Raw genomic sequence first — 22,411 nt, forward strand, 5'->3', positions numbered from 1 at the left:
TGGTACAGCTACTATGAAGATTCCTTAAAAAACTGAAAATAGAGCTACCATATGACCTAGCAGGGCTCAGTTGGTAAAGAATCTGCCTGCAATGAAGGAGACCTGGGTTCGATTCCTGGGTCAGGAAGAACCCCTGGAGAAGGAAATGGCAACCCATTCCGGTTTTCTTGCCTGGAGAATCCCATGGACAGAGGGGAAGCAAGAGTCTGACACGACTTAGCAACTAAACCACCACCAGCAGCCATATGACCTAGCAGTCCCACTCCTGGGCATGTACCTGGAGAAAATCATAATTCAAAAACGCACATGCACCCCAATATTCATTGCAGTGCTATTTACAATAGGCAAGATGTGGGAGTGTCCTAAGTGTCCATCAACAGAGGAGTGGACAAAGAAGATGAGATACGTATATACAATAGAATATTACTTGGCCAAAGAAAAAGAACAGAGCTAGGCCATTTGCAGCAACATGAATGGTCCTAGGAACTGTCATACTGAATGAAGTGAGGCAGACAAAGAACACTATAGCAGAATAACAAATAGCACTTATATGCGGAACCTTAAATGACACAAATGAGCTTAGCTTTAAAAAAAGAAAGTTGTAGAAAACAAATTTATGGTTACCAGGGAGTACGGGGGGAGGGAATACACTGGGAGATTAGGATGGACATACACACACTATATATAAAACAGATAATAAGGACCTACTCTACAGCACAGGAACTCAATACTCTGTAATGGCACATATGGAAAAAGAAACCTACAAAAGGGAAATATACACACACACTCACAACTGAGTCATTTTATTGTACACGTGAAACTAACACCACACTGTAAATCAACTATACTCCAATAAAATTTTCAAAAAATAAAAATGACTTAAAAATAGTTATCATATAAAAAACAAACAAAAATATGAAAAATAACAACTGTTGGTGATATGGAGAAGCTGCAATCCTCATACATTGCTGGTGGGGATATAAATGATATAGCCATTGTGGAAAAGTTTGGCAGTTCATCATTTAAAGCTGGAATTATCATATGACACAGAAATAAAACATGTCCACATAAAATTCATTCATGAATGTTCATATCATTAGTCATAATAGCCCCAAAGTACAAACAACCCAAATATTCATCAACTGATAAATGGTTAAATGAAATGTGGTATATTTATATTATGGAATATTATTCAGCAATAAAAAGAAATGAAGTACAGATGGATGCTACATATAGATGAACCTTGAAAACATGAAGAAAGAATCCAGTCACAAAAGGTCACATGTTACATAATTCTAAGTTTATGAAATGCCCAGAAGAAGTGAATCTACACACAGAAAATGTGTAAGCGGTTGCTAGGACTGGGGTACCCAAGGAGAGAAGGGAGTGCCCGCTAATGGAGACAGGGCTTCTCTCTGGAGCGGTGTAAATGCTCTGGAATTGGACAGTGGTGATGGCTTCATGACTCTGTGACTACTAAGAGAAAAAAAAGCTGAATCTTTACTTTAAGAGTGAATTTTAAGGTATTTGAATTTCTCCCAGTGAAGCTCTCAAAAAAGCTGTAGCTAAGAAAAGACAGGGCTCTATAACATAATTTGAGTTTCTTAACAAACTTAACCTTTAATAAAAGTTGTGGCACTTAAACAGATATATACAAAAATTCATTGAAAAAAATCTATCACTTTCTCTTTACCAATGAATAATATATAAAAGATCTCAGTGATGTTCTGCAGCAAGGACCAGTGCTGATAACAGAATTTTCACTTTAGGTGAACTTTTAAGAAAGCAAAGAGCTACAGAATACCTTGATTGTTCTAACTCCAGTGAACTGCAGATCTATGAAGAAGCAACGGCTCTTCCGTCATTCTTCAATCCTGAAAATAAAACTGGAAACTTGGATTCATATCTGGCTCTACTGTATTATGTGACTGGAATAAAATCACTGTGATTGTAAACTTTTTCAAGTATTTCATAATTTTCAGTCTTGCCTTCTAACGTCAACACCTGCTGTTTCAGTTTGCTCTGAATCCTTTCCTTTTAGGATAAAGGCCCACCACTCAACCAAGGTGATTCTGACATGAATTACCAAATACAGTGCCTAAGACCCAGCCCTGGCCAAGATCATGGGGTCCTGTCCCTTTTCCCACAGGGACTGGTCCAATTCAAAGGCAGTTGTTCCAGAGAAGACAACAGTCCTTTTGTGGAATCTGATTACTGGACCCCAGAAAAGGAGGTTATCTTTCTTCTTTTGGGATCACAGACTTTAAGGATGTGTGCTTTGGGGGGACACTGGCCTCTTCCCCATTATGGAGAGAGGGCCAGCCTAAAAATGAGGTCAGGAAACAGAAAAACACTCAGGAGAGGAGGCCAGAAGCCCTGGCAGCATAGTCCCAGATTTGGATCCAGCTTTGCCTAACGAGTGGCATTAACGTTTTGAGGTTGTTACTGAATGAATCAGTGCAAGGGAAGCATTTCTTCACCAAGCGGTCAAACACAATTTATTTTAGAACTAAACAGTACAATCTGAATAAAAGAAAGTTTTACCCTAAACTTTCCAGACAGATATTTTCTCCTCAGGCTGCATGTTGACTTTCACAGTCCCATCCCTGGCCTCCAGAGTATTGACAAAGGATGCACAAATTTGTATCATCTAGTAGAGAAGTCAAGTTGGAAACTGACAATCTTTCCATTCCCTGTGCTTCAGAACAATTCTTAAAACACATCTATTATGTTCTCGGCTCATAACTATTCAATTAAATTTTTATTCTAAGAATAACTTAGAGCAAGGGAATCATTTATACCTACTGAAAACCAGAACTCATCCATTTTCTTGTTTCATGGAGGAAAAAACTGGTCCACCTGAACAGATGTAACAAAAAGTATGTTTCTTATTTTGGCTTCTCTGGATTAATGACCAGAGTCCTTTGTTGTATCCATCTTGGTTTCAACATAGTAGTATCAATATCCTTTTCTTCCCCTGAATCTTGATCTGGCATCCAACTGAAAATAAATACACAAGTAAATCATATTTTGGACACCATAATCAAACACAGTTTTGGTAACAGGTGTCACTACATGAGAGGAGTAAACCAGCTTCCAGCATAATCAAAAAGGCAACTGTCCCAGCTCGGGGGAGGAAAAAAACAAAGAGGGAAAGAAGGCGTTAAAAACAAAAGTTCCATTCATGGTCACAGTAAGAATTCTTAAGTCCAACTTACATTCATCTTTTTTTCTGGAGTACACTCAATATACATTATTCTTCTAACAAAGCTGACTTTCTAATTAAGCTTTATTTGGGTTAGTAACTGAGAAAAGAGCCTTGAAATATATGTAACACACAGCCATTTTGAGATTATAAACCCTTAAATTACCACTCATAGGTCAACTGCATATTCTTTGACTTAAGCCTCCCAGTACGGCCACTTCTTAAGTGAGGCCACAGGATGGAGGGTCCTAATCAGTACAGAAGGCAGAACTGCAGTCAATACCATTCCACAGAAATCCCAGAGGAATGAATTAGTTTAGAGCTAAACCCTGTTAATGAGGACAACACAGCCAGCATGGGACAGACCACTATCTCTTCATCCGAGCATCAGATACAGTAGCTAAGAGCCACACTTTCAAAAAGCAAGTAATCTTCAAACGGGAGTCATGATCAGGATATGAGATGCTATTATTAGGAGGGCACAGCCGATTCAAACTGACCATTTTACCTTCACTCTGAGTTACATACGCATTGTTTGAAATATTAAACAAAATTACCAGCACAATTTAAATCATTTTATTTCAGGTGTTGGCCAATTGAAGTTGCAACAGTTAGTTCCTCACACTGGAGGACTAACGGTGTGTCCTAGTCTTGAAGAAAGGTTGCAAGGATCTCTTAAATCTGCTATAAAGTTCCCAATACTGCTCTTTCTAGAATCAAAGTGTGAGTGAAGTTCTGCCTCGTACTGATATTTAGAAATGGTCAGAAGCATGTTAACTTTTTTTTACTCAAGATTATTACAAATGTCTGCAGAAGGTAGATAAAACTGTGGAAAAGTTTTATATGTTCTGATTTCTTAATGTTCTTTGGAGATCAAAGCCTGAGTTTCAGGATGGGAATTAACAGGGAGTTTATTACAAATCCAGTCCTTGTGATTAATAAGGACACCTCATTGCCTCCTACACTAACTTCTTTATGACTTCTCAATTATATAAACATGATTTAACATTCTTTGAAAGGTCTAAAGGCTTACATTTTACAAGGTAACAAAACTGTGTGGGAGAAGGCAAGAAAATCCCCTTTTCCTACATTAAATGACAGGAAAATATGGCAAAGAACTGTGTCACTTGAGAAAGCATTGCCAATTTTAATCTCACTTTACACCTCCCTGGATCTGATTAGTTAGCAAAGTTTTTCTCTGGCCTCCCAGATCATAATATCCTATACGCTCTGCTTCTCCTATCAACAAAAGGAAAGGGATTTAAGTGCTGCTGACCAATCGAGAGCATGTTCAAGTTAAAGTTACTGCTGTTTTTAAAGGGGTGTTCATTTTTGCGATTTCTTATTTTCTTTTCACAAACACAAGATCCTGGTTTCTATTCCAAAGACCTTTGTGAATCTTTGAATCAAAGAACACTAGAGTAGAAATCATGAGATTTGTAATGTCCTTCAGGCTGTCTCTCCACAGTTCATCACTACAGATTCAAACACAGATACCAACATTTCTTCCAATGACATCAACATGTAAGGCGCAGTGCACACCCTTTAGATCCCGCATTACGGCTGTGCAATCGCCAAATGACCCAAATACAGTGACCAGCATCAACTCTTTTCCATTTATACTCGCCAAGACCATGGTCTTAACTCTTTTTTAGAAATTCATGAAGTTCAGCTACTGTGGTCAGCATAATTGAACAACCAGCTGTGGGTTTCCATGAACCTCACATTAATTCACTGGGTGAGAAAAAAACACATCCTTTTTTCCAAGTGACACCACTGCAGCCTGTTTATAATTATAAGTCACTCACATATTTAACTCTACAGAGCTAATTTTGAGCATAAGCTTTTTAAAAATCTTTAGCCACTTACCATTGATCTTTTACACTCAAAAAATGAGTATTGCAAAGCTTTGCAGTTTCCTTCCTTCAGACACTGCCGAGGGGATTTTCCTTCCTATGACACAAAAACAATATAAATACAAGGGAAATTTTCTCACAAAGTACAAAGTAACTGTCCAGTGTTTTTTTTTTTTGTTTTTTTTTAAGCTAAGCAAAAGGAGAAAACAGTAATTTATATAAGAAATAATTCATAAATCATTTTAACTGTTGGTACCTAAGGAGAAAAGGATAAAATAAGAAATGTGTAAAATAATGTGGGGGCACTTTAAGGATACCCTTGAATTCTTGAAAACACTGGTTTCCATGAGACACTTTTATTTAAAATGTTTGTATAAAAATCTAGAAACTGACATCCCTAGCTCCTTCTGTGTAAGAAAGGAAGAGAGTGGAGGTGAAAGTAGTAATGGGGTTTCTTCAGTGTTTTCCGAACTTAGACCCTCAAGGAGCCCTGAAGACAGGGAGGACAGTGTGTGTGACACAGCAGCAGAGGCGGGAGAGCACACAGGTGAGCGTTCAGCAACACTGTGGGAGCAAAGAGGAGGCGTCTGTCCTGGAAGCCAGGATCAAGTCGCTTTAAAGTCTCCAATCACAGTATCTTTTTATACAAGCAAGTCTACCTGGAGCACATCTTTGCATTTTCCCACCCCTTACTTTCACAGTCAAGTTCTCTATTCTGAGAAGCTCACTGAGTAAGAACTGGAAAAGGAAAGTGAAATTTTAAACAAAATTTATATATACTGGTGAGGGAAGATCTTCCTGGGCTCAATGTGTAATTAACTTGTCTTTAAGCAGTGAAAGCTCATAAGAGCTTAAGAAAATTGGATTGAACCATTCCCTTTCTGCCAAAAACACAGGATATTGTTGAAGTTCAGTAGCAGGTACTGCTATAAGATTAGTGCTATTTCTGATCTTAACAAAATAATAAGACTTTAAAAATCACACTTGATAAAGTAACTGTGAAAGTAGTTAAGAGCTAAAATTTAGTAGTATTTTAGTAGGTAGATCCCAGACAACCACTGGTTTTTCAGACACCTACTTGCAGCAAGCGGTGGCTGCGTGGCGCTGGAGTGGCTGAGAGGAGCTACCCCACATCCAAGGTAAGAGAAACCCCAGTAAGACGGCAGACGCTGAGAGAGGGCATCAGAGGACAGACAGACTGAAACCACAATCACAGACAACTAGCCAGTCTGATCACATGGACCACAGTCTTGTCTACCTCAATGAAACTAAGCCATGCCATGTAGTACCACCCAAAACAGAGCTGACGGTGGCTCAGGTCATGAACTCCTTATTGCCAAATTCAGACTTAAATTGAAGAAAGGCAATGCCAAAGAATGCTCAAACTACCACACAATTGCACTTATCCTCACACGCTAGTAAAGTAATGCTCAAAATTCTCCAAGCCAGGTTTCAGCAATACGTGAACCGTGAAATTCCAGATGTTCCAGCTGGTTTTAGGAAAGGCAGAAGAACCAGAGATCAAATTGCCAATATCCGCTGGATCATCAAAAAAGAGTGTTCCAGAAAAATATCTATTTCTGCTTTATTGACTATGCCAAAGCCTTTGACTGTGTGGATCACAATAAACTCTGGAAAATTCTGAAAGAGATGGGAATACCAGACCACCTGACCTGCCTCTTGAGAAATCTGTATGCAGGTCAGGAAGCAACAGTTAGAACTAGACATGGAACAACAGACTGGTTCCAAATCGGAAAAGGAGTACGTCAAGGCTGTATATTGTCACCCTGCTTATTTAACTTATATGCAGAGTACATCATGAGAAACACTGGACTGGAAGAAGCAGAAGCTGGAATCAAGATTGCCGGGAGAAATATCAATAACTTCAGATACGCAGATGACACCACCCTTATGGCAGAAAGTGAAGAAGAACTAAAGAGCCTCTTGATGAAAGTGAGAGGACAGTGAAAAAGTTGGCTTAAAGCTCAACATTCAGAAAACTAAGATCATGGCATCCAGTCCCATCACTTTATGGCAAATAGATGGGGAAATAGTGGCTGACTTTATTTTTGGGGGCTCCAAAATCACTGCAGATGGTGACTGTAGCCATGAAATTAAAAGACGCTTACTCCTTGGAAGAAAAGTTATGACCAACCTAGACAGCATATTGAAAAGCAGAGACATTACTTTGCCAACAAAGGTCCATCTAGTCAAGGCTATGGTTTTTCCTGTGGTTATGTATGGATGTGAGAGTTGGACTATAAAGAAAGCTGAGCGCCAAAGAATTGATGCTTTTGAACTGTGGTGTTGGAGAAGACTCTTGAGAGTCCCTTGGATTGCAAGGAGATCCAACCAGTCCATTCTGAAGGAGATCAGCCCTGGGATTTCTTTGGAAGGCATGATGCTAAAGCTGAAACTCCAGTACTTTGGCCACCTCATGCGAAGAGTTGACTCATTGGAAAAGACTCTGATGCTGGGAGGGATTGGGGGCAGGAGGAGAAGGGGACGACAGAGGATGAGACGGCTGGATGGCATCACTGACTCAATGGACATGAGTTTGGGTAAACTCTGGGAGTTGGTGATGGACAGGGAGACCTGGCATGCTGCAGTCCATGGGGTTGCAAAGAATCGATGATGGACAGGGAGACCTGGCATGCTGCGGTCCATGGGGTTGCAAAGAGTCGGACACAACTGAGCGACTGAACTGAACTTTTCCTTTTTGGCATTATTTTTTCTTTTGGATAGTTTTGGTCACTGCCTCCTATAAAATGTTATAGTAACAACTTAACAGAAGCAGAAGAGATTAAGAAAGGGTGGAAAGAACATATGGAAGAACTATACAGAAAAGTTCTTTATGACCCAGATAACCACAGTGATGTGGTCACTCACTTAGAGCCAGACATCTTGGAGTGTGAAGTCAAGTGGGTCTTAAGAAGCATTACTATGAACAAAGTTAATGGAGATAACAGAATGTTTACCTACTGAAATAGTACTAAATTTTAGCTCTTACCTAGCTCACATCATAAGCTCCTTACTGGAAGATTCAGGCTTAAACTGAAGAAAGTAGGGAAAAACACTAGACCATTCAGGTATTACCTAAATCAAATCCCTTATGATTATACAGTGGAGGTGACAAATAATTCAGGGGATTAGATCTGCCTACTAGATTCTTAAATGAACAATGCAAAGAAAGAGAGGAAAATAACAGAATGGGAAAGACTAGGGATCTCATCAATAAAATCGGAGATATCAAGAGCACATTTCATGCAAGGATGGGCACAATAAAGGACAGAAATGCTAAAGACCTAACAGAAGCAGAAGAGATTAAGAGGAGGTAGCAAGCATACACAGGAGAACTGCACCAACAAGGTGTTAATGACCCAGAAAACCATGATGGTGTAGTCACTCACTTAGAGCCAGATATCCAGGAGTGTGAAGTCAAATCGGCCTACAAACAAAGCTAGAGGGGAGCAGTTCCAAGATGGCAGAGGAATAGGAGGGGGAGACCACTTTCTCCCCTACAAATACATCAAAATATCATCTGCGTGTGGAGCAACTTCCACTAAATAACTTCTGAACGTTGGCAGAGGACCCCAGATACCAATTTCTCCGAAATTATGTAGCACAAAGGATAAAGACAAAAAGGGAGAGCAAGGATTTTTAGACGGAGACTCGTCCTGGGGAGGGAGTCAAGAAGAAGTTTCCACACAACAGGAAACCCTCTCCTAGGTGGGATCAGTGGGGAGCTTTGGAATCTCAGAGGCAGCATAAAAAATCACCACAGAAATCCTGCTGAAAGGCAATTACCAGCCAAGAAGCAGCTCCCAGGCTTGCAACCGCCCACAGTGGGTGCAGAGGTGCGTGCTGCAGTCGGTCCTTAGGGAAAAGACCAGGGTTCAATGCCACGAGGACTCAATGAGGGGACCAATGTGACACAGCACAGACAGAATGGGGAAAACCCAAACCGTGGGAAGGCCAGAGAAACAAAGAAAAGCAAAGGCCCTTTCCCTAGGGAAGGCCCTAATGCCGCACCATGACCCCTGGTGCACTCACAGAGCAAAGGGTCGCACCCTTGCAAATATCAAAGGGGAGCTGCTGTTTGTGGCTCTCCCTGGAGGCCGAGAGACAGGTGCAGGACAGCCAGAGGCGAAAGGCAAAGGACCACTGCAATCTCAGCCCCAGGGGCCATGTTTCCCAGCAAGCACCGAGCAGGCTGCCAACCGCTAACCACGTCTTCCTGGGATCCTGGATGGATCACATCTGCCATCAGTTCACATCTGTCACAGCCTGAGACCAGCTCCCCTGAGGAAATGCACAGCCCACTGGGACTGCCCTCGCAGTGCACCCGGGAGCCTGAGCAGCTTGGACTTGCGAGGAGCATGCTGCCTTGCACTGTGGCAGCCCCCGTGTGGTCCATCCACTGCAAGTGCTCCCCGCACATGAGTGTTTTGTTAGCAGTGCCCCTCCCCCTCCAAAGCACAGCTGAGCAAGTGCGCCCAAATTAGTGGGCATTTTCACCCTCTCATGTCAGGGCAGAAATCAGACACTGAAGAGAGACCTGCAAACAGGAGGCCAACCTAAGCAATGAAAAGGAGGGGGGACCGCTCCAGAACGGGCAGGTGCAACAGAGCAAAATCCTGCAGTTAAGCTGCGACAGAACATTTGAGGGGCAACCACAGACTTTGAGAACAAGCACGAGCTGGAACAAGGGATTATCTGACACTGAACTGACCCCACACTACCCACAACAGCTCCAGAGACATTTCTAGATATGTTTTGCTTGTTATTATTTTTAAAGTTTGTATTAGTTTTTAAATTCCTTTTGTTATTATTTTTTCCCTCTTTTTTCCCCTTCCTTTGCTTTTTTCCCTCATATTGTCCTAATATGCTTCTTTAGTACTCCTTTAACTTTTTAATAGCCTACTTATATCTTTCTTTAAAAAAACTTACTTTTTAAATAAATCCCACATTCTTTATTTTTATGTTTGACTCTGGCTTTTTGGATATTGTACTTTTGAGAGTCTAATTTTTACTTTAGTTTTTTAACTTTTGCTTTTTGAGCTTTTGTTACTAATTTTGTATCTTTAAGAGTCTGATTTTCAGTATCCATTTTCACTTAGGGATTTCATTACTGGCTTGATTGGTCCCTTCCCTTTTGACTCTCCCTTTTCTCCTGATCACCTCTATCTGCTTTCTCCCTCTTCTCTTTTCTGTATAACTCTGTGAATCTCTTTGTTTCCGGCTGTGGAGGGTTGTTTCACCATTAACCTAGTGGTTTATCTTCCGTGCTGTGTGGTTGGAGTCTTGATGCTACTGTAAAAGGTGGGGACCGAAACCCAGAGGCAGGAGGCTCAACTCCAGAACTTTGGACCATAACAAAACTCCTGACCCCAGGGAACATTAATAGATAAGGGCCTATCCCAAAACCTCCATACTACACTGAGATCAAGATCCACCCAAGAGCCAGCAACCTCCAGTGCAAGACACCCCACACTAATCCTCCAGCAAAGCAGGAAAATGGCACTGAACATTAAAAAGAAAGAAAAGGCTGCCCAAAGGTATACCAAACCCATAAACTCACTACTGAACACTGCACTGCCCTCCAGAGAGACAACATCCAGCTCCATTCACCAGGAAACAGACACAAGTTCCCCAACCAGGAGACCTTCACAAGCCACTGGGCCAACCCAACCCACAGGCAGCAGACTCCACAATTAAGAGGAACTATGACCCTCCAGCCTGCAGAAAGCAGACCATAAACACAGCACACTAAATAAAATGAAAAGGCAAAGAAATACCCAGCAGGTCAAAGAATATGAAAAAAACCACCAAACCAAACCAAAGATGAAGAAATAGGGAGTCTACCTGAAAAAGAATTCAGAATGATGATAGTAAAGATGATACAAAATCTTGAAAACAAAATGGAGATACAGATAAACAGACTAGAGACACAGATTGAGAAGACGTAAGAAATGTTTAACAAGCACCTAGAAGGAATAAAGAACAGCCGATCAGTAATGAACAATGTAATAACTGAGATGAAAAATACTCTGGAGGGAACCAACAGTAAAGTAATTGAGGCAGAAGAAAGGATAAGTGAGCTGGCAGATAGAATGGTATAAATGAATGAAACAGCGCAAAAAAAGAATAAAGACTAGAAAGAAATGAGGACAGCCGCAGAGATCTCTGGGACAATGCTAAGTGCCCCAACATTCGAATCACAGGCATTCCAGAAGACAATAAAAGGAAAGGACATGATAAAGTACTGGAGGTAACAGTCGAAAACTTACCTAAAATGGGGAAGGAAATAGCCACCCAAGTCCAAGAACAGAGTCTCATACAGGATAAACCCAAGGAGAAACACACCAAGACACACAGTAATCAAACTAACAAAAATTAAACACAAAGAATAAATGTTAAAAGCAGCAAGGGAAAAGCAACAAATAACACACAAGGGGATCCTCATAAGGATAGCAATCGATCTTTCAACAGGAACTCTGCAGGCCAGAAACAAATGGCAGGATATATTTAAGTGATGAAAGGAAAAAGCAACCAAGATTACTCGACCCAACAAAGATCTCAGTCAGATTTAAACAAGAAATCAAAAGCTTTACAGACAAGCAAAAGCTAACAGAATTCAGCACCACCAAATCAGCACTTCAACAAATGCTAAAAGATTTTCTCTTGACAGGAAACATGGAAAAGGTTTATAAAACAATAAAGTAAATGGTAATGGGATCATGCTTATCAATAATTACCTTAAACGTAAGTAGGTTAAATGCTCCAACCATAGGCAAAGACTGACCGAATGGATACAAAAACAAGACCCCTATATAACGCTGCCTACAAGAGACCCACCTCAAACCAAGGGACACATACAAACTGAAAGTGAGGGGATGGAAAAGATATCTCATGCAAATGGAGACCCAAAAGAAAGCTGGAGTAGCAATACTCATATCAGATAAAATACTTCAAAATAAAAACTGTTATGAGAGACAAAAAAGGATACTACATAATGATCAAGGGGTTAAGTCAAGAAAAAAGATGTAACAATTATAAATATATATGCACCCAACATACGAACATCTCAATACATAAGGCAAATTCTAACAACTATTAAAGGGGAAACTGACAGTAACACAAAAATATTGGGGGACTTTAATATCCCACTCACACCAACGGACAGATCATCCAGACAGAAAATTAACAAGCTTTAAATGATACATTGGACCACACAGACCTAACTGATATCTGCAGGGCATTTCACCCCAAAACAATGGATTCCACTTTTTTCTCAAATGTGCATGGAACATTCTCCAGGACAGATCACATCTTGGGCCACAAATCAAGCCTTGGTGAGTATTAAAAAACTGAAATCATTTCAAGAACTTTTTCTGATCACAATACTGTAAGATTAGATATCAACTACAGGAAAAGAAAACTGTAAGAAAACACAAACATATGGAGGCTAAACAACATGCTTCTGAGTAACCAACAGATCACTGAAGAAATGAAAAAGGAAGTCAAAATATGCAAAGGAACAAATGACAATGAAAACACAGCAACCCAAAGCCTATGGACTCAGTAAAGCAGTGCTAAGAGGGAGGTTCACAGCAATACAAGCCTGCCTCAAGAAACAAGAGAAAATCAAACAAACCACCTAACCTTATACCTAAAGCAACTAGAAAAAAAAAAAATAAAAATCCAAAGTCAGCAGAAGGAAAGAAATCATAAAAATCAGCAGAAACAAATGAAAAATATATTGAGAAGATAAACCAAACAGACAAACTGTTAGCCAAACTCATCAAGATACAAAAGAGGGAGATGACTCAAACCAATAAAATTAGAAATGAAAATGGAGAAATTACAATAGACAACACACAGATACAAACAAACATAAACTACTATGAGCAACTGTATGCCAATAAAATGGACAACTTGGAAGAAATGGACAAATTCTTAGAAAAGTATAACCTTCCAAAACTCAACCAGGAAGAAACAGAAATTCACAAGCATGGAAAACAGAACTATAATCAAAAATCTTCCAACAAATAAAAGCCCAGGACCAGATGGTTTCACGGGTGAATTCTACCAAAAATTTCAAGAAGAGCTAATACCTATCCTACTCAAACTCTTCCAGAAAATCGCAGAGGAAGGAAAACTTCCAAACTCATCCTACAAGGCCACATGAATCACTCTTGATAGCAAAATCAGATGAAGATGCCACACGCACAAAAAGTAAACTACAGGCCAGTATCACTGATGAACACAGATGCAAAAATCCTCAGCAAATTCTGGCAAACAGAATCCAATACATATTAAAAAGATAATACATCATGATCAAGTGGGCTTTAGTCCAAGGATGTAAGAACTCTTCAATATTCACAAATCAATTGATGTGATACACCATATCAACAAATTGAAAGATAAAAACCATATTATTTCCACAGATGCAGAGAAAGCCTTTTACAAAATTCAAAACTCATTTATGATAAAAAAAATTCTCCAGAAAGTAGGCACAGAAGGGACATACCTCAAGATAATAAAAGCCACATATGACAAACCCACAGCAAACATTATCTTCAATGGCTAAAACTTGAAAGCATTTCCTCAAAAATCAGGAACAAGACAAGGGTGCCCACTCTCACTACTGCTACTCAACATAGCTTTGGAAATCCTAGCCACAGCAATCAGAGAAGAAAAAGAAGTAAAAGGAATCCAGGATGGAAAAGTAGAAGTAAATCTCTCACACTGTGCAGATGACGTGATTCTCTACATAGAAAACCCTAAAGATGCCAGGAGGAAATAACTAGAGCTAATCAATGAATGTAGTAAATTCAAAAGATATAAAACGAATACACAGAAATCCCTTGCATTCCTATACACCAACAATGAAAACAGAAAGAAAAATTAAGGAAACAATCCCATTCACCACTGCAATGAAAAGAATAAAATATTTAGACATATAGACACTGTAAACACTGATGAAAAAAATCAAAGATAAACACAAATAGATGGAGAAATACCATGTTCTTGGATTGGAAGAATCAATATAGTGAAAATGAATATACTACTCAAAGCAATCTATAGATTCAATGCAATCCCTATCAAACTACCAATGGTTTTCTCCACAAAATTAAAACCAATAATTTCACAATTTGTATGAGCTACAAAAGATCCAAAATAGCCAAAGCAATCTTGAGAAAGAAGAATGGAACCGGAATCAACTTTCCCAACTTCAGACTATACTACAAAGCTACAGTCATCAATCAAGACAGTACTGGCCCAAAGACAGAAATACAGATCAACGGAACAAAATATAAAGTTCAGAGATAAATCCACACCTATGGACACCTTATCTTTGACAAAGGAAACAAAAATATACAATGGAGAAAAGACAGTCTCTTCAACCAGTGGTGCTGGGAAAACTGATCAGCTGTGCTTAGAAGAATGACACTAGGACGGGTGCTACCACCTCACACAAAAATAAACTCAAGATGGACTGAAGACCTAGATGCAAGACCGGAAACTATACAACTCTTAGACAAAAACAGAACACTCTCTGACTCACCTCCCAGAGTAACAGAAATAAAAAAATAAACAAACAAAACCTTTTGCACAATGAAGGAGACTATGAACAAGGTAAAAAGACAGCCCTCAGAATGGGAGAAAGCAACAGCAAATGAAACAACTGACACAGGACTACTCTCCAAAATATATTTAGCAGCTCAATATGAGAAAAATGAACAACCCAATCAGAAAGTGGGCAGAAGGCCTAAACAGACGTTTCTCCAAGAAGACATACAGATGGCTAGTAAACACATGGAAAGATGCTTGACATTTCTCATTATTAGAGAACTGCAAATCAAAAACACAATGAGGTATTATCTCACACAGGTCAGAATGGCCATCATCAAAAAGTCTACAAACAATAAATGCTATAGAGGATATGGAGAAAAGGGAACCTTCTTACACTGTTGGTGGAGAACAGTGTGGAGATTCCTCAAAAACCAAGAATAGAATTGCCATGCAACCCAGCAATCTCACTGCTGGGCATAAACCCCAAGGAAACCAGAACTGAAAGAGACACAAGTACCCCAGTGTTCACTGCAGCACTATTTACAATAGCTAAGCCATGGAAGCAACCTAGATGTCCATTGGCAGATGAATGGATAAGGAAGTTGTAGTACATATACACAATGGAATATTACTCAGTTATAAAAACTAATGCATTTGAGTCAGTTCTAATGAGGTGGATGAAGTTGGAGTCGATCATACAGAGTGAAGTATATCAGAAAGACAAATACTATATATTAACACATATATATGGCATTTAGAAAGATGGTACCAACAATCCTACCTGCAGGGCAACAAAGGAGACAGATGTAAAGAACAGACTTTTGAACTCAGTGGGAGAAGGCGAGGATGGGATGACTTGAGAGAATAGCATTGAAACATACATATCACCATATGTAAAACAGAGGACTAGTGCAAGTTTGATGCACGAAGCAGAGCACCCAAAGCTGGCGCTCTGGGACACCTAGAGGGACAGGGTGGGGAGGGAGGTGGGAAGGGGATTCAGGATGGGGCGGACACATGTATGTCTATGGCCAATTCATGTTGATGTATGGCAAAAACCATCACAATACTGTAATTATCCTCCAATTAAATTAATTTTTTAAAAATAAAAACATAAGCAAAGAACAAACAAACAAAAGCTAGAGGAGGTGATGGAATTCCAGCTGAGCTATTTAAAATCTTAAAAGATGATGCTATTAAAGTGCTGCACTCAATATGTCAGCAAACTTGGAAAACTCAGCAATGGGCAAAGGACTGGGAAAGATCCGTTTTCATTCCAATCCCAAAGAAAGGCAATGACAAAAAATGTTCAAACTACCAAGCAATTGCACTCAATTCACTAGCTAGTAAGGTTATGCTCAAAATCCTTCAAGCTAGGCTTCAGCACTACATGTACCGAGAACTTCAAGATGTACAAGCTGGGTTTAGAAAAGGAACCAGAGATCAAATTGCCAACATTCATTGGATCATAAAGCAAGGGGATTCCAGAAAAACATCTACTTCTGTTTCATTGACTGTGATAAACCTTTGACTGTGTGGATCACAACAAACTGTGGAAAATTATTAAAGCGATGGGAATACCAAATCCCCTTACCTGTCTTCTGTTGTCTCCTAAGAAACCTGTATGCAGGTCAGGAAGCAACAGCTAGAACCAGCCAAGGGGAGAAAAAGATGGCGGAGGCAGAGGTGGACGTGGAGTGCATCTCTCTCCATGGACACATCAGGAACGCACCTTCAGACACAGAAGCGTGTGCAGAGCACCAGCTGAGAGTGGGCAGGAGTGCCCGCCAGTGGGAAAGATACACAGAACCACGCAAAACTTGGCGGGACGAAGGAAGGAGGGGGAACAGGAGAGTTAGGAGAGTTAGCAGGACTGGACCTGCCCTCGGTGGGTGGGGGAACCAAAGCAAGGGTCTGATCCCCACACGGGGCAACTCTTTGGGTCAGAGGAGAAACATTTGATGCTGAGAGTGAAGCAACTGATCTGTGACAGTCTAAATGGAATGAGAATCGCACAGACAATCCTTGCTGCAGCCATACACACCCCAGACAGGTCTCCTAGAAGGCACAGTGGCTGGGAGCTGGAGCGCAGGGATTGTAGAGCAATCCCAGGGTGAGGATTTCTGTTGACTGTGGGGAGACAGCCCGAGGGGAGGGGAGGAGATTGTGGTGAGAAAAGCCTGTGGAGGAAAACCAACCACTGAGGGAACGCAATAAGCTCAGTCATGTGCAGGAGATGGAGCCATCACCAAAGCATCTCTCTCGCCACATGCCAACACCAGTAGCTGAATAGAGACACTGGCCCTTTAAGCTCTTGGCTCGGGAAACAAGGGAGGGAAGTCCCTTTATGTGCCAGGGGAATCCCTTTACGTGCCTGACTTGAGGAGCTACAGAAAAGGACCCAAGCCAGGGAGCCCTCTAAGATGGCCCACATGCAGAGGTGGAGATAAAACCCAACTGAAACCAGGGCACCATGGCTAAGGAAGAGGACCCAAAACCTTCCCACTAGCTGTACAAACTGTGGATTAAATCCATACAATCAACTACGCAGACTCTGTATCTATGGAATATATAAAAGGACTTTGAGAACTCTCACAAAAGAAAATGCATGTGCGTTCTGACAGCTGTGGCCATTGGAGGCAAGAACACACAGGAGTAGGACCAGATTCGAGTCAGCAGACCCAGACACCAGCCCAGTGCTGGAGCGCATTCTAGGGAGGCAAGGTGGACTGGGACTCCCAACGAGGGAAAGGATGCTGACGGCAGAGACTCAAGAAAGACATTTATTATTCTTATATTTTGACTGTTCTGTGGTTGCTTCTGGATTTTTTTTTCTTTTTCATCTGCTGTTGTATCTTTTGACTTTATTAGCACTATTAAATCTATTTAGCTTTATAAACTTTTTTAAATCACACTTTTTATTTCTGTTACATATTTCTGCCTCTACATTGACCTTTCATGGTTCTGTGGGGTTTTCTTTTTTCTTCTTTTACTTCCTATCCTTTTCCTTCCTTTACTTTGAGCTTTTAAATTTTAAAATATTACTATTTTTTCCTACACGTATTCCTTTGCTTTTCCTACTGTTCTTTTCCCACTGCAGTTAATCTTTAATATGTCTTCTTCGTCTACCTCTATTTAACCCTGCATTTCTATTCTCTTTCTTTTTCTCACTGTATGTGTTAGTTTGTTTTGTTTTTGTTGCTTTATTCCCCAGTTGGCACCCTGCTTTAGTTTTGTTTTCCAGTTTGTGCTTTAGGTTAGTTTTGTTCTTAACTGATGGATATTATTTTTGTTTTCCTCTGTTCACGGGTCAATCCATTGTACATTATTTTTTTTGGACTGTTTGGCTTTGCTTATGGGTGTATGTTCATGTACGTATATTCCATTATTTTAGTTATCAACTGCCTGATTATGTAACTGACATTTGTCTGTGGTGTGTCTTTTGTTTCTCGTTTTTGTGTTATTTGTTTTAATCTCATTTAATGTCATAACAAACTACCTGTGGAATCTCCATTCCCATCAAGTGATCAAGCCCTGAGCCTTTGGAGTGGGAGCGCTGACTCCAAGACCCTAGACTACCAGAGAACTCATGACCCTAGGGAGTATCAAATAATGAGAACTTCCACAAAGCCACCACGTGTATACAAGACCCAGCATCACCCAACTGCCAACAGAACCCCGGGCAGGACACCTCATCCAAACAACAAACAAGACAAAAACACAAACCCAATCATCAGCAGACAGAACTATCATCTCACTCAGCCCTGCCGCGGGGGTAGGGGGGACAACTCACTCCCTCTACCAGAACACAAGCACATGCCACACCCTGCACAAAACGTATACGAACCACAGGACCGACCTCAGGAGGGCAGAAACCAAAAGGAAGAAAGAATTCAACCTTGAAGTCTCAGAAACAGATACCTCAGACACAGTAAGTTTAAAAAAAAAAAAAAAGAAAGAAAAATAAAAAGAGAAATACTGTGCAAATGAAAAAACAACCTAGAAACACACAAGTCCAAATAAATGAACAGGAAGTAGGCAAACTACCTGAAAAAGAATTCAGGATAATGACAGTAAAGATGATCCAAAACCTCAAAAGTAGAATAGAGAAAATTCAAGAATCAATTAACAAAGACCTAGAAGAAATAAAGAATCAACATACAGAAACAAATGACACAATTAACTGAAATTAAAAATACTCCAGAAGGAATCAATAGCAGAATACCTGAGCCAGAAAGACAGCCAAGTGATCTGGAAGATAGAATGGTGGAAATAACTGCCAAAGAGCAGAATAAAGTAAAAGGAATGAAAATAATTGAGGATAGTCTCAGAGACCTCTGGGACAATATTAAACACACCAACATTCAAATTATAGGGATTCCAGAAGAAGAAAAGAAAAAGGAAGGGTATGAGAAAATTTTTGAAGAGAGTCTAGTTGAAAATTTCCCCAACATGGAAAACAAAATAATCAATCAAGTCCAAGAAATGCAAAGAGTTCCATACAGGATAAAAGGAGAAACACGCCAAGACACATACTAATCAAACTAACAAAGATTAAACACAAAGAATGTTTAAAGCAGCAAGGGAAAAGCAACAAGTAACATACAAAGGAAATCCCACACCTTTAACAGCTGATCTTTCAGCAGAAAATCTGCAGTCCAAAAGTGATATATTTAAAGTACTGAAAGGGAAAAATCTACAACCAAGATTACTCTACCCAACAAGGATCTCATTCAAAATTGATAGCAAAATCAAAAACCTTACAGACAAGGAAAAGTTAAGATAATTTAGTACCACCAAACCAACATTACAACAAATGTTAAAAGGACTTATATAGACAGAAGTACAAGAGAAGAAAAAGATCTACAAAAACAAACCCCAAACAATTAAGAAAATGGCAGTTAGAATGTATATATCAATAACTGGAACATAAATGGATTAAATGCTCCTAGCAAAAGACACAGACTGGCTGAATGGATACACTCAAGATCATATATATGCTGCCTACAAGAAACCCACTTCAGACCCAAACACACATACACACTGAAAGGAAGAGGATCGAAAAATATACTCCATGCAAATGGAAATCAAAAGAAAGCTAGGGAAGCAATCCTCATATCAGACAAAACAGACCTAAAAGTAAAGACTATTACAAGAGATAAGAAAGGACACTACATAATGATCAAGGTATCAATCCAAAAGGAAGACATAAAAATTGTAAATATCTATGCACCCAATATAGGAGCACCTCAATACATAAGACAAACACAAATAGACATAAAAGGAGAAATTGGCAGTAACACATAATAGTAAGAGACTTTAACACCCCACTTACACCAATGGACAGATCATTAAACCAGAAAATTAATAAGGAAACACAAGCCTTAAATGACATATTAGACCAGGTGGATCTCATTGATATCTTCAGGACATTCATTCAAATGCAGAAGAATACACTTTCTTCTCAAGTGCACATGGAACATTCTCCAGGATAGACCACATCTTGGGTCACAAGTCAAGCCTCAGTAAATTTAAGACTAGCTATCAATTACAAGAAAATAACTAAAAACACAAACACATGGAGATTAAACAACACATTTCTGAATAATGAACAGGTTACTGAAGAAATCAAAAGGGGAATAAAAAAACTCCTATAAACAAATGACAATAAAAACATGGTAACTCAAAACCTATGGGATGCAGCAAAAGCAGTTCTAAGTGGGAAGTTTATTTATACAATACATCCCTACCTCAAGAAACAAGAAAAACACTGAACAGACAACTTAACTTTACACTTAAAACTGGAAAAGAAAAAGAAGAACAACAAAAACCAAAATTAGCAGAAGGAAAGCAATCATAAAGATCAGAGCAGAAATAAAAGAAGAAGAAATTTAAGAAAAAATAGTAAAGATGAATAAAACTAAAAGCTGGTTCTTCGAGAAGATAAACAAAATTGACAAACCTTCAGCCAGACTCATCAAGAAAAAAAGAGGAATCAAATCAACAAAATTAGAAAAGGAGAGGTTACAACAGACAATGCAGAAATACAAAGGATTATAAAACACTATTATGAGTAACTATATGGCAATAAAATGGACAACCTGGATGAAATGGACAGGTTTTTAGAAAAGTTTAATCTTACAAGATTGAACCAGGAAGAAATACAAATTATGAACCACCCAATTACAAGCACTGAAATCAAAATTGTGATCAAAAACCTCTCAAAAAACAAAAGCCCACAGCCAGATGCTTTCACAGGTGAATTCTATCAAACATTTAGACAACAGCTAATGCCTATCCTTCTAAAACTCTTTCAAAAAACTGCAGAGGAAGAAACATATCCAAAAACATTCTACGAGGCCACCATCACCCTGATACTAAAACCAGGCAAAGACAACATAAAAAAAGAAGATTATAGGCCAATATAACTGATGAACATAAATGCAACACTCCTCAACAAATCTCTAGGAAACAGAATTCAGTAACACATTAAAAAGCTCATACACCATGATCAAGTCGGATTTATTCCAGGGATGCAAAGATTCTTCAATATATGCAAATCAATCAATGTGATACACCATATTAACAAACTGAAAGATAAAAACCATATGATAATCTCAACAGATGCAGAAAAGGCCTTTGATAAAAATTCAGCACCCATTTATGATAAAAACTCTTAAAAAAATGGGCAGAGAAGAACCTACCTCAACTTAGTAAAGGCCATATATGATAAGCCCATAGCAAACATTATTCTCAATGGTGAAACACAGAAAGCATTCCAAGATCAGTAATAAAACAAGGGGTTCCACTCTTACCACTATTATTCAACATAGTTTTAGAAGTCCTATCTATGACAATCAGAGAAAAAAAAGAAATAAAGGGAATCCAGATCGGAAGAGAAGAAATAAAACTCACTGTTTGCAGATGACATGACAGTATATGTAGAAAGCCCTGAAGATACTATCAGAAAATTACTAGAGCTAATCAGTGAATTTAGCAAAGTCGCAGGATAAAAAATCAATACACAGAAATCACTTGCTTTCCCCATACTAACAACAACAACAAAAAATCAGACAGAGAAATTAAGGAATCAATCTCATTCACCACTACAACAAAAAGAATAAAATATCTAGGAATAAACCTACCTAAGGAGACAAATGGAGAAGGAAATGGCAACCCACTCCAGTGTTCTTGCCTGGAGAATCCCAGGGACAGAGGAGCCTGGTGGGCTGCCGTCTATGGGGTCACACAGAGTCGGACACGACTGAAGCGACTTAGCAGCAGCAGCAGCAGTAAGGAGACAAAAGAACTGTGTATGGAAAATTATAAGACACTGATGAAAGAAATGAGATGACATAAACAGATGGAGAGATAGTCCATGTTCCTGGGTTGGAAGAATCAATACTGTGAAAATGACTACACTACCAAATGCAATCTACAGATTCAACATGATCCCTATCAAAACACCAATGGTATTTTTCACAGAACTAGAACAAAAAATTTCACAATTCATATGGAAACACAAAAGACCCCGAATAGCCAAGGCAGTCTTAAGAAAGATGAAAGGACCTGGAGGAATCAACCTTCTGCACTTCAGAATATACTACAAAGCTAAGACAGTATGGTACTGGCACAAAAACAGAAGTATAGACCAATGAAACAAGATAGAGAGCCCAGAGATTAAACCCATGCACCTTATGGGCACCTTATTTTTCACAAAGGAGGCAAGAATATACAATGGGGCAAAGACAGCTTCCTCAATAAATGGTGC

At 39.4% G+C, this 22,411-nt stretch overlaps 1 protein-coding gene across 1 annotated transcript in view; it reads right to left on the reverse strand.

Annotated features, from left to right (window-relative positions):
* Nucleotides 1–787: 787 nt before the first annotated feature.
* Nucleotides 788–22,411, reverse strand: part of LOC129622775 (cytochrome c oxidase assembly factor 5) — a 35,334-nt gene continuing 13,710 nt past the window's right edge. The window contains exons 2-3 of the mRNA XM_055539423.1: nt 5,075–5,158; nt 788–3,000 (exon numbers count right to left, since the gene is read on the reverse strand). Of these exons, the coding sequence (XP_055395398.1) occupies nt 2,959–3,000; nt 5,075–5,158 (126 nt within the window). The 3' untranslated portion in view covers nt 788–2,958. The remainder of the gene's footprint in view (nt 3,001–5,074; nt 5,159–22,411) is intronic.

This window comes from Bubalus kerabau, chromosome 11 (assembly GCF_029407905.1).
Source record: "Bubalus kerabau isolate K-KA32 ecotype Philippines breed swamp buffalo chromosome 11, PCC_UOA_SB_1v2, whole genome shotgun sequence".
Lineage (NCBI taxonomy): Eukaryota > Metazoa > Chordata > Mammalia > Artiodactyla > Bovidae > Bubalus > Bubalus kerabau.